Source organism: Episyrphus balteatus, chromosome 3 (genome assembly GCF_945859705.1).
Source record: "Episyrphus balteatus chromosome 3, idEpiBalt1.1, whole genome shotgun sequence".
In the NCBI taxonomy this organism is placed as follows: Eukaryota; Metazoa; Arthropoda; class Insecta; order Diptera; family Syrphidae; genus Episyrphus; species Episyrphus balteatus.
In genome coordinates, this window is record NC_079136.1 from 119,439,643 (window position 1) to 119,457,596 (window position 17,954).

Genomic DNA, 17,954 nt, shown 5'->3' on the forward strand with positions numbered 1-17,954 from the left:
AAAATGTGATTTTTCAAAAAAAAAAATTTTTTTTTTCAAAATCTAAAAATGTATCTTTTAAAAATTTTGATTTTTTATATTGATTCAATATAAATACTCTTGCAAAAAAAAAAAACCGTTAAAATTGAACTAGTAAATTGGGAAACAGGTACCGTTATTTTTAGTCCAAAAATATTAATTCTAAAAACCCGTCTGTAGAATCTTCAAAAACCGCTAAGTTTGAAGTGGATTGACCCATCCGTTAAGGCTTTAGTTCCATATACACATCCATATATACCGACAAGAGTTCTGCTTTTTGCATTAATTGTATAAAATCCTGTTATTCGCCCTTACCCGACTCTTTTTTATAAATATGGAATCGTTCTTGAAGTTATCAGTACCAAGATCTATCTAGGCAGATTTAACTTAAAAGCACAGAGTAACTTGATATTTCTGCCTCATTGTGTTTTCGTCATAAATTACCTAGAAATGCAAAATATGATTGTCATGACACTTTTCTTTAACACAACAAAAAACAAAAAAGCTTAAACCAAAATTGCATGTTCTTAGTTGATAGATATCCAATCAAAATTGATACCATCAAACCACGACTGCCACTACCCTAAAATGATTCATATTCATAAACTATCATGACAATGTCCCATTTAAAAAAAAAAAATGTAAGTCAAACACAAATATTTACATCTGTCAATAATTGTCTTTTTTTTTTTTAATTCAACATAACATCACCTTTATTATAAGCAAACAATTAAAAAACAAATTTACCAATACAAAGTTCAAAAATAGCGCTATTTCCAGGAATTAACCTATAACATAAAATCCAACACCCGGTCATAAATCAATATCCATTCGAAAATAATAATCAATTTAATTTAGAATCGAAATTCAAAGATTTTAAATTCGAAATAAAACAAAATTTTGTATTTATGTTTTATCTAATCAAAAATTTAACAACAACAAAAACACAGTAAAACACCTGCTTATCCCAAAATTGATAACATAATTTACCAAAGACCCATGGAGTAAATGTGATAAAAAAAAAGCTTCCGACAGAGAGACTCAATAATTATAATGAAAAAAAAAAAAAAAAAAAAAAAACAACAACAGAACAGACACAGTATCACAAAAGTAGAATGATGATAACAACAGGTGAATACAGTGTAGGTAAGGTACTATCTTTCCACCCGGGTTTTTGAAGTACTCCTACAAAAGTAATTGTAAAGGAGCTTTCAATCGATAGACTGTTTTTTTTTTTTTTCTTTTTTCTGAAATTGGTCAGTCGTTGTTCATATTTTGAGAGGGAGTATCTGTGCATTTTCTGGTCTTAAAACAAATAAAAGGTTAGGTTAGATATTTTATAGATATTTAACATAATGATTAAAATATAAGTGACTCACTGTTTAAAGCGGATTTACACTTATTGAATTAAAAAAAAAAAAAATTGGATCGTTTTTTTTTTGCGAAAATTGTGTATTTTAGAAAAAAATGTGATTTTTTTTTAATTTCGAGTGTTTTCAAAGTACAACAAAATATATCTACGTTTTCGTATAACTTAAATCCATTTTTTTTTTTTTGATAAGATAAGATATTAACTGCATTTTCTTGGTTGTTGCTTTGAGAATGAAAATTGTAAAAAGTGAACAAAAAACATTTACCGGATTTTTAAAAAATCAAATTCAAATTTTTTGTGATGTTACATAAGTGTTAAATTAAATTAAAATAACAAAAATTAAGATAGGCATAGATCTATTGTCTAGTTATGTGACTTATATAAGCTTTTTATTTTCGGAAATCATAAAGATAAGAAGGAACATATCATATCTTTTATGAAAATGTGACAAGAATCAAATTCACACTTTATTGTACTAGATCAATCGAGATCAATTTTCATTTGATTTTTAACATGCATAGTACAATTTGAAGATCTGTCAATTTTTACTTTGGTTACAACTGCAGGTTACATTTCCATACCGCCATTATAGTGTTTTCGCACAAAACAGATTACATTCTACAACAATAAGAATCATCATTGCATTCAGAAAGTCAGGTATTGTGGCTTTGATTTCACCATTTTGTTTAAACGCACATTTAAGACTCAACAAACAATTTTAACATTTCCTACGTGCGTTACTTTAAACCTTAGTCTTAAATGAGTTTTGTTTTTCTTAGAAATGTCAAAAGTGAAAGAGAAAAAAGATTAGACAAAATTACGTTTATTTAGGTATTGTCTTTTTCGCTCTTTCTTCACACAATTATATATCATTGATAGTAAATTGTGTATCGTAGATCACTGATCTTTATAACAAATTGAATAGTGGATTCACTTTTGATTTAAACTTTGATGACATTCAGTTTACCAGCGTTATCTTACATCTTGCCCTATATACAAAGAAAAAAAAAAAAAAAAACAGATAAGATGAATAATTATACTTTTATGATTGTCAAACAAGAAGTGTAACGTTGTTTTTTTTTTTTTTTGACGACAACGTTTTAATATATGAAAACGCCAACATGTACTGAGTAAATAAAATTTCACACTTGAACGTCGACGACAAAAAAAAAAAAAAAAAAAAAAATGTTGCGTTCGTCATTTTTTGATTGGGAGAGCCTTTACTCTAAAGAGTTTTTATCTACACTTGCAGCACTACAGAGTCGCGCACTACATAAAGTCGCGAAAATTCAATAGAAAATTCAATAACGACCCATTATAATTCGCTTTATAAATTAAACTAGCTGACTCGGCGGACTTCGTTCCGCCATTTCTTGTGTTTATTTCTAACTTTCGACTCTGTGATGAGTCATAATTTCCAATAAAAAAAAAGGGAATCAAAACTTGAAAAGTTCGTAAAATGACTTTTAAAATATTCACTTTTAAACTTTTAGCAAAAGTGGCCTATGTAAAATATGGCCTATGTTAAAAACGGCCAAAAAACTTGGGACAAAAAAAAATTGTTTTTCCCGTTATTCGGTCAAAAATCATTTTAAAAATTCAAAAGTTTCTACATGCGTGCGCATGATTAAAACCTATATTTCATATAAATTTGAGATTTTTTGCAGACTTTTAAAAATTCCAAAAAAATAAAAGTATCTAAAAATTAGGTTGTTTTTCAAAAATTTTTATTTCAAAATACAGGGCCTATGAAAAAAATCCGTTTTAGACCCCTAATTTTTTTTTTTTTTTTAAATATCTTTCTCATGGTGTAACTCAAATTTCGGTGCAAAATTTTGCGTACCTGTAATTAGTCTTTTGTCGAAGGTCTATGACTGCAAAAAAACCTTCACAACTTGGTTTTGAAATTTTTTTTGAATTTTTTCAATACCTTTTTTAACTATTGAATAAATTTGTCTATCATTTTAAAAAAAGGCAACTTTTTACGACTTTACGACCGTTTAGAAAATAGCCTCTTTTTTCAATGTCTTGTTACCCCTATTTACCCTATAAAATCTTTAATTTTTGTTTGCCTTAAACCTTCTCCTCTTATGCCTCTTTGATTTAAAAAGAAAATTAAGAAAATAAGTCAGTCGGTGTGGCCGGTTAGCGAACGTACACAAAACCAAACTTTAATATATATAATAGATTTGTCACCTGAACGGGCCTTTTTTTTCGCAAATACATAAATGCGTTGGTGAGAGACGGTCTTAAAGACTCTCCCAAACGATGACCAACGAAAAATATTGCTGCCGACAGCTTTTTGCTGGGTGTCCCATACGATGCTGTGCAAATAAAATTTCACACCTGAACGTCGACGTCATCGTTGGTTTGGGAAGGCCTGAATAATTTTCTTTTAATATCAGCTTATATGGTGTTGTATTTGTTGACGAAGTTTTCCGCTGGCTTAAATTTCGGTTGTCAATCTTAACGATGTCACATATTTCGATGCAGGGGCCTTTTTTTAGAGAACCTTTAACACGTGTTAACCGCTTTTTTGAATGCACACAAAAGTGCCACAGACTAAGAAATACATTATAGTTGGACAGACCTTTCAAACATTGGCTCGTATATGCAATAAAAATGATCTTAAGCTCTAATCTCACTTTTCAGTACATTTTCTTAAAATCTATCTCATTTTCTTGAGAAAGATCTCAAGAACATGAACTGAAAAGTGATATGACGGGAATTGTCTTACCTTTAACCTTTTTATTGGCATCGAAGGCATCAATCCCTGGGTTTTTCTAAGACCTTGCCAAATCTGAAAATCTGGTCAAATGTTTAGACTTTCTTGGTCTAAGACGACACTGATATGGACCTACCAGATTTTTGACGAAGGACTTCAGAAGTTCCTATAATCCTTGCAGAAAGTGTCTTAAAGGCTTTGATAAGGATATAAATACTTCTGTATAGTTAAGGCAGCTGAGAGTGTCTCCTTGTTTTTCTTTACAGCCTTCATTTTGGCATTATCTTTCTGATAACACTTTTCTACTTTCTCATGTTCCCTCTATATTCTTCTGAGAAGCCAAGAATTTTCTGTTCTCTTCTGTTTGTGGAGCTCGAGTTTTTCCTTGTAGCCGACGAGTATGTAAGATTTTTGTTTACGTGCAATGTTACCAACTATTCTCAGGTATTTTGTTGTGGTGGCCTAGTGGAACCTAAGTTGGTATAAGGTGCGAAATTCCCTTTTTAAAATTTATCTCAGATTCTGATGAGTTCTACAAGTTAAAAAAAAAAAAAAAAAAACAGAGTCAAATTCGTCATAACTCTGTCTGAGATTTAAAGAATTGTGGTATGTTTTATGAAAAAGAGTATGTAATCTAATAATTCTCAGCCAGCGATATATTTTATTTTTTTAAATAATTTTTATTGCTCCTTTAAAACCATGCGTCAATTCTTTGTTTAATAATGTTATCTGAATTTTAATCTTTTTTTTTTTGCTATTTTTAGTTCACTTACTTCTTTTAAATGAAAACAATTGAATTTTAATTTTTTTTTTCTTTTGTTCTATTTTTTTTTTTTTTATTTCCACAGATAAAAGACTAAAAAAACATAAATTACAAAGATGTCCCTTTTAACAGGCAGTGCTAATTGCATTAAGTACACACTCTTTGGATTCAATTTAGTGTTTGTGGTAAGTATACAAGCTATATTAGTAGAAGGTTGACATAGAGACGAACAAAAAAAAGGCATAATTAAAAAAAAGCTCTGCAATTTTTTCAAGGCAATGCATATATTAAAGTAATAAAATGGAATTTAAAAATAGTTTCAAATGAAGAAGAATGAAAAGACTTTAAGGCACTAGCAACAGGAAGTTTAATATGATGAAGTTATAGTTTTATCAAGTCTGAATAAAGGAATTTTATAAACTATTTTATGGAGACCAAGGCTATAATTAGTCTCGCTAAGACATATTTTTTTAAGGCCTCTGAATTGTGATTCGTTATCTATAAAAATTTTCTTTTAAATCAAGAACATTTTTCCATTCACATACAGAACTGAATTTTTATCAATTTCAAGTCGTTAAATGTTTAGTTAAGTACTCCTGGACCAGAGTTAACTCTGGTCCAGGAGTGGTTTTTATGAACTAATGAATCGGGTCCTTGCTAAAAGGAAGAAAACAGTTTCAAGTGATTTGCCTTCGATTTTGAACAGTCTTCAGAAAAATGTTTCTGCTATACCTATTATTTTTCAGAATGAACTGGTACTCGGGACTCTTCTTAAATTTTTTCAACCTTGCTTCAATTCTTTTTACTGTAGGTATATTTTGTTTTGGGAAGCCGTCAGTGGCGTACGTTGAGTCGTCGGGGCCCCGGGGCAAGACTAAGTTTTGGGGCCCCTTTAATATTTATGGGCTCCTTAGATACAAAAAAGTACGTATACGCCATACATTTTTTTTTGTATGGCTTATTTATTTTTAGGTTTATTTTAATGTTTTAATATATTCGTAATGCACTTTCCTATACTTACTTAAAATTTCTATCATAAAAGTAGTAAATACTTGTTCTAGGGGCCCCCAAAATTAAATATTTAGAGACCCCTAAAATAAATTTTTTTTAGCTTAGAATTGATAGTTCTTGTGGCCTCTGTTCTGAAGTAATAAATACATATTTGATTTTCCATCATCAGACATAATTTATTTTGGGGCCCCTGAAAAATAGAAAAAATTTTTTAGCTTAGAATTGATAATTCAATATAAGTTCAAGTGACCTCAACTCGCCCTGGGCGAAACGCTTTATAAAAAAAAATTTTTGGAGTTGAGGTCACTTGAACTTATATTGAATTATATTCAATCACTCCACTTAAAATAAAAATAATTTTAATAATTTTTTATTATTTTTGTTATTTTTTTCTTCGTTATTAGAATTGATAGTTCTTGGGGCCTATGTTCTGAAGTAATGTGTACACATTTGATTTTCCATCATCAAACATAGTTTATTTCTTTTGGGGCCCCTGAAAAATTATTTTTGGGACCTCAAAATTAAGTGCTTAGAGGCCCCTAATATAATATAATTTTTTTGGAGGCAAGAATTAATAGGTATTGGGGCCTCTGCTCTGATGTAATATTCGGAATGCCATCAATAACGTAATGTTTTTATTTTGGGCCCTGATGTATTTATGTTGGGGCCATTAAATTGATATTTAATTTTCCATTTGATTGTTTTGAACCCCTGAAGTAATAGCTTTTGAGGATCCTCAAATAATATTTTTCATGTCATCAGAAAATTTGATGAATATTTTTGGGCTCCTTAGTATCTAATAGATATTTGATTGCATTTCAACTAAAGGGGTTCCTGAAAAATTATTTTTTGGGACCCTTCATATAATATTTTTGGATCCCCGAAGTCATATTTTTTGGGGCTCCTAAAGTAATATTTAGTAAACCATCAACAAATGTAATTTAATTTAAAAAGCTATTTTTTTTATTTAATTTTTTTTAAGTCCTGAAGTAAAGGCATTTGGGGCCCCTGTAGGGCCCTGGCTTGAAATTGTTTTTTGCTTTTTTGGGGCCACTAATGTATTATTTGTGGTTGCAAAGATTTTTTAAGTAATATTTTTTGGGGCCCTTAGATAAAATTATAATTTTTCTTTTAAAAAAGCAGTTTATTTTTTTTTTTGGGGCCCCTGGGGTAACCTTTTTATCAAATCAATATATATTGTGTGGCTACCAATGCAATATACATTACACTGAATGACATAATTTGTCTCCCTTGTATCCGAAGTGATTCAAATACATTTTAATTTACTTCGTAACTCAATTTATGCTAACAGTTTCCTTCTCTGCATTGTCTCCAGTGGGGGCCCTGAGGTCGGTCGGGGGCCCCGGGGCGTCGCCCCGCTTGCCCCAAGGGAGTGTACGCCCCTGGAAGCCGTCTTATACTTACTCGACTGAAGTAGGATTAGAAAATCTACTTCTTTGATTTGAAAAAAGAAAGTGACCCGAGTTAATATTGGCCCCTTGAAACAATCACTAATTCCCAGTTTTGATAGAGGAAGAGGGTTTTGCGTACGCTTTATACAGAAAAGTTCAGGTTCCTTGACCAATATCCGGTCTTTGTGCTGATGCCATAGCTAAATATTTGTATCCATAGTTAATCAACAAGTCGATGTTAATTTCTCGCAACGTTCGTGGCGTCAATTTCTGAGAGACCGCCAAACCCCCATGTCAATATTACTGACTTGCTCAAGTCCTCAGACCTTTTGAGTAAATGGGGGAACCTTAGTGAGGCGTAGGAGCTCAATACTCTCAAAATATCAGAATCAGATATCAAATCATAAAGTATCGGTCAAAATATTAAACCTACTCAGGTCTCAGGTGTTTCATCCGAACCGAGCAGAGTACCATCTAAATGTTTTAACAAATGTTTTTTTGAGGTCTAAAAACATGTTAGCTCCTTGGTTACCCTACGGATCTGTCACATTTATTGGTAACATCTTCTGCTTTTTGAACCAAGGGACTGATATGATTGCGCTTGTCACGTCACGCCCTACGGTTAACCTCTTTCATCTCAATCAAATGTTTAGATTCCAGCTCGTTTCTCTCTTATCCTACTACAGCTTCTATCCGGTTAAAAGTATTCAATCTTCCTTGCATATTTTTTACAGCCCTTCGGTGATTTTTGATGGATAAGGTTCCGAGCTGCTGATTTTGTAAGATAGGTCGTACCTACCTCAGTGTCAGTTGGTGTCCGCTGACGAGATCGGTATTAAACTCGGTATTTGGGTGGTTCCCTATTCCACGTTAAGAGACCCGATAAAAGGGGTCTCTGTGATTTTAAGTTTCCAGAGTATTGCCTTACAAATTGTCATATTTTGTCACGTGGGACTTCGATAGTAAAGAGCCTCTATGTTTATAGACATGGGAGAGATTTTTCGTAAAAGAATTAATCTTCATCATTATAAAATGTTCGATTTTGTAGAAAATAACAATATTTGGAAAGCAATCTTTTGGAAAATATTGGGCTCACAGAGACGTTCTTAAAACCAATTTGTAGAACATTTTATTGATTTAAAATCTGTTATACTGATCTTTATTATTTTGATAAATTAATGCGATTTTAAATGAATGAACTCGAAGTTCGTCAACGGGCAGCTGTTAAACTTTGCTAGCCAGCTTAAAGTAGTGAATGATTTTTGACGTGATAACGTCTTATAAATCGATGGACCATGGCAGCATCCATGAAAAAGTGACGCTATCCCGTTCCACCTGAAATTTTTAGCAGTGTGTCCAAACACTTGTTCCCCGTGACCAGCCCACCAATGTGGGAAGTAGCGTATTCTCAGTTTGAAATATTGACATGGTTGGTTTTAAAAATTCTTACTTTTACTATAGGCATCGTAGAAATATGATTGAAGCCTCACATAAAAGGTGAAATAATAAGCTTTGAGGTGAATAATAATAAAATTTATTTTAGGTTGTCTTTAAAAAAAAAAAAACTTTATGGTAATTCAAGAAAAAGAAGATTGATTTTCTTGCTTTTTTTGATGAAAATTGATTGTTTTCAAAATATTCTAGCTCTTTTTTGTAAATGTCGTGCAAACATGGTTGATATGAGGACCAAAATACTATTTAATGCCATAAAAAAATGTCTCTTTTTGAATTTCATTTTTCTTGAAGAAAAAGTAGTAAAAAGAACTATATTGAGTTATAAATTTTAACATTATTTACTTTTACAAGTAACATTGTGGTTTATCTTGGTAACGAAGTGGTATTTAAAGTTTTAAAGCTGATTTTTGGTAATAAACTACAGTGGACTCTCGCTAACTTGAACATACGATAACTTGAACAATCCAATAACTTGAACATCCTATTTTCTTGAACTTTTTTATTGCTGACTCTATAAGTTGAATAATTTAAGTATTTGAAGCTCTGTAACTTGAACAAAAAAAAATGTATTTGAACAGAAGTTTGAATTTCTTCAATGTAGGTTACTACGTTCGTAATCGTGTTTTGCGTCATTTACATTAATTTATAATAACAAATTGAATTCATACTTTTTTATATGTTCCAGTAACTTGAACAATCCAATAACTTGAACCGGCCTGGTTTTGTATGTGTTCAAGTTAGCGAGATTCCACTGTATTAAGAATATTTAATTGAAATTAATTTTTCTGTTGTTTGGTTTTAATCACTTTGTGTTAAAACTGTCATAAATATAGAAATATCATTCAAAACATCGCTGCAATTGTTATTTTACAATAGATTAAATTATAACCATTCTATGTCAACTAAAATATATGAAAATATATTGTCAAATATTTCCATATTTTTTTTTTGAATTTTGGCTGTCCATTTTTTAGGCATAAAATAGTATTTTGGCCCATGAATATTTTGAGCTGAAGCATTAGTCTTTCAGATGATATAAAACTTATATAAAAAAATGGATTTAATAGTTTTAGAAGAAAAAAGTTTGATTTTTTTACTTTTTCATGAAAAATGATTGTTTTCAATAAAATTGATATAATGAGAAAAGAAAAAAAAGGTATTTTTGTTTAGCTTTTTCTTGTAAATTTTGATAGGATTCAAAATGTTATTCCGTTTTTCAACAAAACATACAGATATAAATATGTAAGGTCTTAATCTTTGGCTTAAGTACTTTATAATAAGATTTATTATCTTATATTAATTTATTTTACAAGAAAGTTGACAAAAAAATATTGTTAGATAATTTTTTTTAACAAAAGCATACAACCTGTTTTCTTATGACGTTTTGACGTTATCACGTAAAATCATCGTCCGTAAACCGGCTTTACAGACAACCACTTTTTTTCTTTATTATTATTCTCTAAATAATAACAAATTTATAAAACACTATGTTTATTACACATTTTTTCGAAAAAAATTAATCTCAAAATCAAAAATGGTCATGAGCAAGAAAAAATCAACTACTTTAAAAATTAATATCTGAGTAACCAAAAAAGATATTAAACATTTTTAAACACATTTACAAAGAATAACATTTTTTTTTTAAATAAAGGCCTTTACCATGTTTCTAACGCAATTATTAACTGAGATATTATCATTACATTAGGAAAGGCATACCAAAGTTAGAGTTTTCTTAAATCATCGCTAAATGGTATCGACTTTGCAGATAGAGCGTTACTGTAGAACAATTTTTTTTTTCTTATTCCGGGACACCTAGTATATTATCGCCACTCTGATGCCAGAGCTGATTTTTTGGAGACTTTTTTGGTCATCTATTTTTGTTCTTCTTGATTCTCATAATTTCTTAATGATCAGAACTATTATTAATGTATTTCTTTCTTTTTTTTTCTATAGCTAACTGGAATAATTTTAATTGCTGTTGGTATTGGTGTTTCAGCTGTTTACAGCGAATATGAAATCTTTTTGGTATCGAATTTCTTTTCGATTCCAACCTTTTTAATTGTTATTGGAATTTTAATATTCATCATTTCATTCGTTGGATGTTGGGGTGCTCTCAAAGAAAACTACTGTTTCATTTTGATCTTTTCCGCTTTATTGGGCATAATTTTCATTTTGGAAATATCAGCTGGTATCAGTGGATATGTGTTGAGAGGCGATGCTGAAAAGTTTGTTGATAAAAGATTAAAAGAAACCATTTTGAATTACAATAAAGATGGTTATGATGGAACAACATTTCTCTGGGATTCAATTCAAAGACAAGTAAAATAGTTTCCTTTTGCAATTTAAAAAAAAAAAATCTTTTAAATAAAATTTTAAATATATTTGTTTTTAGTACCGCTGTTGTGGTGTAGATAAGTATACTGATTGGCAGCCTGTTAATAATAACTCATTACCATTGAGTTGTTGTACAATTCCTGATGGAACAGTTGGTCCATTTTCGTGCTCATATTATGTTGAAGATAAAAATCGTTCCCAAGATGGATGCCTTAAAGGATTTACTGATTTTGTAAGATCGCATGCCTTAAGTCTTGGTGCAGCTGGTGTTATAATTGGTGTTATTCAGGTAATTTTAAATATTTGTTTGTTTTTTTTTTTAAATGTTCTAATTATTTGTATTTTTTTTTCAAGTTCTTTGGAGTTCTATTTGCTGTTTACATCGCACGTGAGGTTAAAATAAGAAATGGCATTACTGGTTGGTTCTAAGAAATTCATACTTTAGCTGTTGTTTTAATCTTAATTGTATAAGTTTTTTTTTTTTTTAATGTAATTATTTTTTTTTTATTTGTATACGTATGTGATTTTGTTAGTGCCAATGTTTAAAAAATTAAACAAAATGACAACATGTTTTTTTTTAAGTCAAAATAAAATGGTCCAAACTTTAAAGTGATTTTTGTTTTCTTTATAAGAAATTTCTTTTTATTTATCAATTAAAGGTTTAAACTATAAAAATAATAGGTAATGGTTCAAAGATGCAACGGCGTATACAGGGGGGCGGGGGGGTCACGGGGTCATGATCCCCCCCCCCCCAAAGGACCCAAAACTTAAGCAAGAAATTGTTATGTGCTACCAAATTCTTTTGAGTAAGATGATTTTCAAAACTAGCAAAATTTTGTTTAATATCTTCTGTTACGCCAAAAATATTTGTTTGTCTTTACTATTTTGACAGAGGTATTTGAATCCTGTAACCCCCTCGTCTTAAAAAAAATACAAATTCGCGTACAATTTTAAAACAAAATTTAAAAAAAAATTGCATTTTCAAATTCAATTTTTTTTTGCAAAACTTTGCGATTCGTTTGCCTGAGGTTAGGAAGACAATTAATTTGAAAGTTACCAGTGTTATTAAATAAAAATGATTTTTATCTTAACTTGTAAAATAACACGGTGTAACACTCAAAATATACGCGGGCGGAGACCTATCACGTTTTGTAGAGCTAGTCGCACTGATTACGAAACGGTATTCAAAAAGTCCCTAACACCCCCAAAATCTGGAGTTTTTGGCAAAAAACGGTTTTTTTAACCTTCACCCATTGAAAAAAATCTAGCTTCGTCAAATTTTTACCCATTTTCGATATTTTTACAGTTTCTGATAGGAGATAAATATACCTCTTGAACAATATATAAAACATGTAACTCGGTTAAACCACCTAGAATTTATAAGCTGTCAAAGTTCAAAAATTCCATTTTCTTTCGTCATTTACCCCAAATTAAAGTACAGTCAAACTTCTTTATAACGAACTTCTTTATAACGTAATTTTCTCTATAGCGAATTTAATTTCGTTCCCCTTCCCCTTAAAAAACATTCCATACGAATTAGTTTCTTTATAACGAAGTTCCCTATAACGAAATTCTCTTTATAAAGAACTAATTTTTTTGACCCAAGAGCAAATTCGTTTCTTTATAACGAAATGTCAATTTTCAAATTTGAAAAAAAGCTCACTAGTTTTTTATAACGAGTTTTAAAAGGGAACTCCCCGTTTTGGCAAGAATTTTCTTAAAGTTATTGTATTTATGTATTAGTCTATTTAATAGACCCGAGCTCCAGAGCAAAAATAGAACAAATTCGTTCAAGACTTTTTATTGGCGATTATGGTTCCTTGGCATACAAGAATACTCCAGCCAAAAGTGCTACTAAATCCATTGGTGCATTTCTGAGAAAACGGCAACACTGGTCGGTTTTCAGTTTTTTTGATTTAACTCGAAAACCAAGCCTGACTTTGAAATTGTTCAAAGACACTTTTCATAGCAAATTAAATTTTCTGTCAAGTTAAGATGGTTAAAAAATTTTAAAAATTATTTTTGACTAAAATTCTAACCTAAAATCAAAGAAAAAAAAGTTAAAAAATTGACAATTTTATTTTTTTTTACTAAATCAAGGGGCATTTTGTGTCTGTAGCCGGGACGTCCAAACTTTGTACTAATGAAATAAAGTAGAGGTAAAATCCTTTGATAATACGTAATTTTTAATTTTTTTTGTCAAGAAACAACTTAAATGTACCTATTCAAAAACTAGCACTTTTTCTAAATTTTTGACTTTTTTAGTGAAAAGCAAGTTTTTAAAACTCGATAAAATCCTATTAATTGGTAACTTTTAGACTTTTAAAGTAAACATACTTCGAGGGATTGATTTAATATAAACTAAATATGACAAACAAAAAAATTTATTTGCATCCTTATGGCCTTTTGTGCAATTTTGTGTATGTGCATTTTTATAAATTCGGGTCGAATGGATGGACGGAGAGCCATTAGCTTTGGTCTATTGCATAGAAGAACATTTAATACCAACTCTTTTACTGTTTTCAATGGCCTGAAAAACAATTCTTGTAAAATCCGCGACCAACGAAAAGTTTCTCTTGAAAAACGAAAAAAATACTGTAATGAGTTTGAAACAAAATAGCTCAGGCAAATTAGTAAATCAAATTGCACTTTTCGCGGGACAAATTTTTTTCATGGAACGTGTTTAGGTGAATGTCCTGAATGAATTTTTTGGGATGATAAGATATCGGGAACAGCCGCCATCTTGGAAAAGAGGTCGGTGCCGTTTTTATTTTATAACTCCATTTTTACTCATTTAAACCAAAAATGTCCGAGGATAAACTTATTATCAATTAAATTATCTAAAAAATGATATACAAATGAATTCCGTGAGTTAGTTAAATTCAATTTTATAGTCGGTCAAAGTCCGGGTTCTTCTCGCTCGGTTAAGACAATATGACATTTTTTCAAATATCTGAAGAACTTTTGATTTGTTTGGGATTTTCTTCAAGAATGAATTATAGCACTTTTAATTATCTATGAAATGAACCCTTTATTGTTTTTGTAACCATCACATTGTAGAAGCAACCAAACGTCGAGGTCATGATATACGATTTTTTAACTGAACTTATTTGGGATTTCAATAGTTCAAATAAACAATCAAAAATTAAACACAATAGTCTCGAAAAGGTAACGGCTTACACACCTCATATCTTGAGTTATACTTATCGTAATGCTGAGATTGAGGTGTTCATGTTTTGGAAAAATGACAGGGCATCAGTTCTTATATTTAGAATCTTAAATAGTGTCACTTTAGCTTATTCACGTTAATTGGAAAATTCACTTCATTTAAAACCTCGAAAACCATATAAAGGTTAACATTAAAGATTTCAAACTTTGAATTCAATATTTAGACGAATATAGTTAAAAAACTGTTTACTTATATTTTGGTTATACCTCCACTTCAAAAATTTGCTCGGTCTAATAGAAGAAAACTTGTTATTTTCTCACTTTTGACTAGTAGAATGTGAACTTCGACGTTAGATGGCTTATACATTATGTTGGTTACAGTTTAGATAAAGGGCTCATTTTATAGATAATCAAAAGTGCTATAATTCATTCTTGAAGAAAATCCCAAACAAATCAAAAGTTCTTCAGATATTTGAAAAAATATCATATTGTCTTAACCTTGCGAGAAGAATTTGGACTTTGACCGACTATAAAATTGAATTTAACTAACTCACGGAATTCATTTGTATATCATTTTTTAGATAATTTAATTGTGAATAAGTCTATCCTCGGACATTTTTGGTTTAAATGAGTAAAAATGGAGTTATAAAATAAAAACGGCACCAACCTCTTTTCCAAGATGGCGGCTGTTCCCGATATCTTATCATCCCAAAAAATTCATTCAGGACATTCACCTAAACACGTTCCATGAAAAAAATTTGTCCCGCGAAAAGTGCAATTTGATTTACTAATTTGCCTGAGCTATTTTGTTTCAAACTCATTACAGTATTTTTTTCGTTTTTCAAGAGAAACTTTTCGTTGGTCGCGGATTTTACAAGAATTGTTTTTCAGGCCATTGAAAACAGTAAAAGAGTTGGTATTAAATGTTCTTCTATGCAATAGACCAAAGCTAATGGCTCTCCGTCCATCCATTCGACCCGAATTTATAAAAATGCACATACACAAAATTGCACAAAAGGCCATAAGGATGCAAATAAATTTTTTTGTTTGTCATATTTAGTTTATATTAAATCAATCCCTCGAAGTATGTTTACTTTAAAAGTCTAAAAGTTACCAATTAATAGGATTTTATCGAGTTTTAAAAACTTGCTTTTCACTAAAAAAGTCAAAAATTTAGAAAAAGTGCTAGTTTTTGAATAGGTACATTTAAGTTGTTTCTTGACAAAAAAAATTAAAAATTGCATATTATCAAAGGATTTTACCTCTACTTTATTTCATTAGTACAAAGTTTGGACGTCTCGGCTACATACACAAAATGCCCCTTGATTTAGTAAAAAAAAATAAAATTGTCAATTTTTTAACTTTTTTTTCTTTGATTTTAGGTTAGAATTTTAGTCAAAAATAATTTTTAAAATTTTTTAACCATCTTAACTTGACAGAAAATTTAATTTGCTATGAAAAGTGTCTTTGAACAATTTCAAAGTCAGGCTTGGTTTTCGAGTTAAATCAAAAAAACTGAAAACCGACCAGTGTTGCCGTTTTCTCAGAAATGCACCAATGGATTTAGTAGCACTTTTGGCTGGAGTATTCTTGTATGCCAAGGAATCATAATCAGCAATAAAAACTCTTGAACGAATTTGTTCCATCCAAAAGGGTCTATTCAATAGACTATATGTTTGGATGCATGAAAAAGGGTACATTTGTTTTAGAAATTGTACGCATATAGACAGGGGAATCGTTAGTTTGAGTTTACATTTTAAGTTAGCCAATCACAAGGCTATTTCGCTATGAGAGAAATTGGCGAATATTGATAAAATTAAAAGTGGAGAAAAGAAAAATATGTGGCTGAAAAATTTGATGTGTCGTTTAGTACAATCAACAATGTTAAAGAATTAACTAAAAATTTTAAAGTTATGATTCATGTGCATGTTCAATTTCAAAGTTGATATTTTTTAACTAAAAAATATAAATGAATAAATTTCCTTAAGATGAGTTCTTTTTTGTACCATATATTTTAAAAGAACACATGCAGTGTTAAAAAATAAATTTTCTATATAACGAATTTTTTATAAAACTTCTTTATAACGAAGCAATTTTTTGTTCCCTTGAAGGTTCGTTATAAAGAAGTTTGACTGTATATATTTTCACAACAACATGCTGTTTTAAAAATATATTCTAAAATAATATTTATTTCCAAATGAAACGAAGTATTTTTTATGAAAATCAGTTTAAAATTGGTTTAGAAAAAAAAAACTGAAATTCGAACTTTTAGGTATAGAACAAAAATATTGTTTTGGCACGTAGTAGAATAGCTTGGGCGCCAGGATTTGATAACGGGTTTTTGTTGAGGAGTTTAATACAAACATTTTTTTCTTTGGGAGGGATGTCTATCTCCCCCTGTTTAGGTGGGAGGGGCAGTTTTCTAAAAAAAAAATTATCAAAATAAAAAAAAATTATTAAAAAACAACGGCAACACTTACAGTAATAAATGATACCATTTCCGAAAGGCAAAATTGAATATTTAATTCTAATTTTTAAACCAATGTATTATAACCAATAGTTTTTAAAAATTGGCGAAAAAATTTTTTTTAAAACTCATTTTATACTATTTTTTTCCAGATTGGAATTAAAATAAAAAAAAAATACCCACACAGAAAACTACCTCAATTGATTCCTTATCGAACCGTGAAAACTATACCTATGATTCTACGTCTTCTAGTTTTTGAGAAAATTGAAAAATAAAAACAAATAAAAACAAAACAAAAATTGAAACAAGAAAAATCTGATAAAATAATTTTTCAACTGTTCGATTCGAAATGCAAAACGAACGAACTTTAATATTTTTAATTCAAATAGGACATTTTCAAGTTTATGCCTACTATCAAAACTTTTTTAAAAAAAATTTTATATGTACATATTAGGGCGTTCGTTAGTTTTGAATCAAGTTCCTAAGTAGAAAAACTGTTTCTAAATAATAAAAAAAAAAATCCTCTAATTTTTTCAGATTTTTATTTTGACACTAGATGGCGCCCCAAGAGGGTTAAAGTTTTTTATCATTTGAAATAGGTATGAGTTGACTTATAAGGCCATTTTTTTAGATATAGACTTCAATCAAAATTTTTTGATGAGGTTCTTGTTTACATTAAACAACGTTTTCAAAAAGGTATAAACCATTTTTCTAGGACCAGGGGTATAGTCAGGGCATGCATGGTTATTTAGGTTTATTAAAGCAAGCATGTTTTATTAAAACAAGCATATATGAAATAGCATGAAAAATAAAGTGAAGGGTCCAGGGGAAAAACGGCACATGTCCACTTTTTGTAAAAAATAAACTAATGATGAGGTCTTGTAGCATTTACTGAGCACTATCTGATGGCATCCTTACTTTTATTAAACAAATTTCTGATTCGAATTCAGCACACCCAAAACCTACAAAAAAGTATATCTTAGTCTCGGCACCAAAAACCTTGTAGACCTGTGTAATCAGTCATTCAATCAGTCAATTATAAAGTCACTTATAGGTTTTGCAATTTTTGATGGCCTGTATCTCAGGAACTTCTTATACTAAGAAGCTGAAATTTTCAGAGGTAACTTTTTTTGACTGGTTCAAAAAATAATGGCACAAGGCTACTAAACTAAAAATTTAAGGCCAAATTAATTTTGTTTCTTTATTATTTGTGTTAGTTTGGAAATATT

At 30.0% G+C, this 17,954-nt stretch overlaps 1 protein-coding gene across 1 annotated transcript; it reads left to right on the forward strand.

Annotated features, from left to right (window-relative positions):
• Positions 1–1,204: 1,204 nt before the first annotated feature.
• LOC129916364 (CD63 antigen) lies at positions 1,205–11,693 on the forward strand. The gene is made up of 5 exons (XM_055996250.1): positions 1,205–1,340; positions 4,964–5,063; positions 10,710–11,075; positions 11,149–11,379; positions 11,445–11,693. Exons 2-5 carry the CDS (start codon positions 4,995–4,997, stop codon positions 11,517–11,519), a joined length of 741 nt encoding a protein of 246 aa, XP_055852225.1. The 5' UTR covers positions 1,205–1,340; positions 4,964–4,994; the 3' UTR covers positions 11,520–11,693.
• The last annotated feature ends 6,261 nt before the right edge of the window (positions 11,694–17,954 follow it).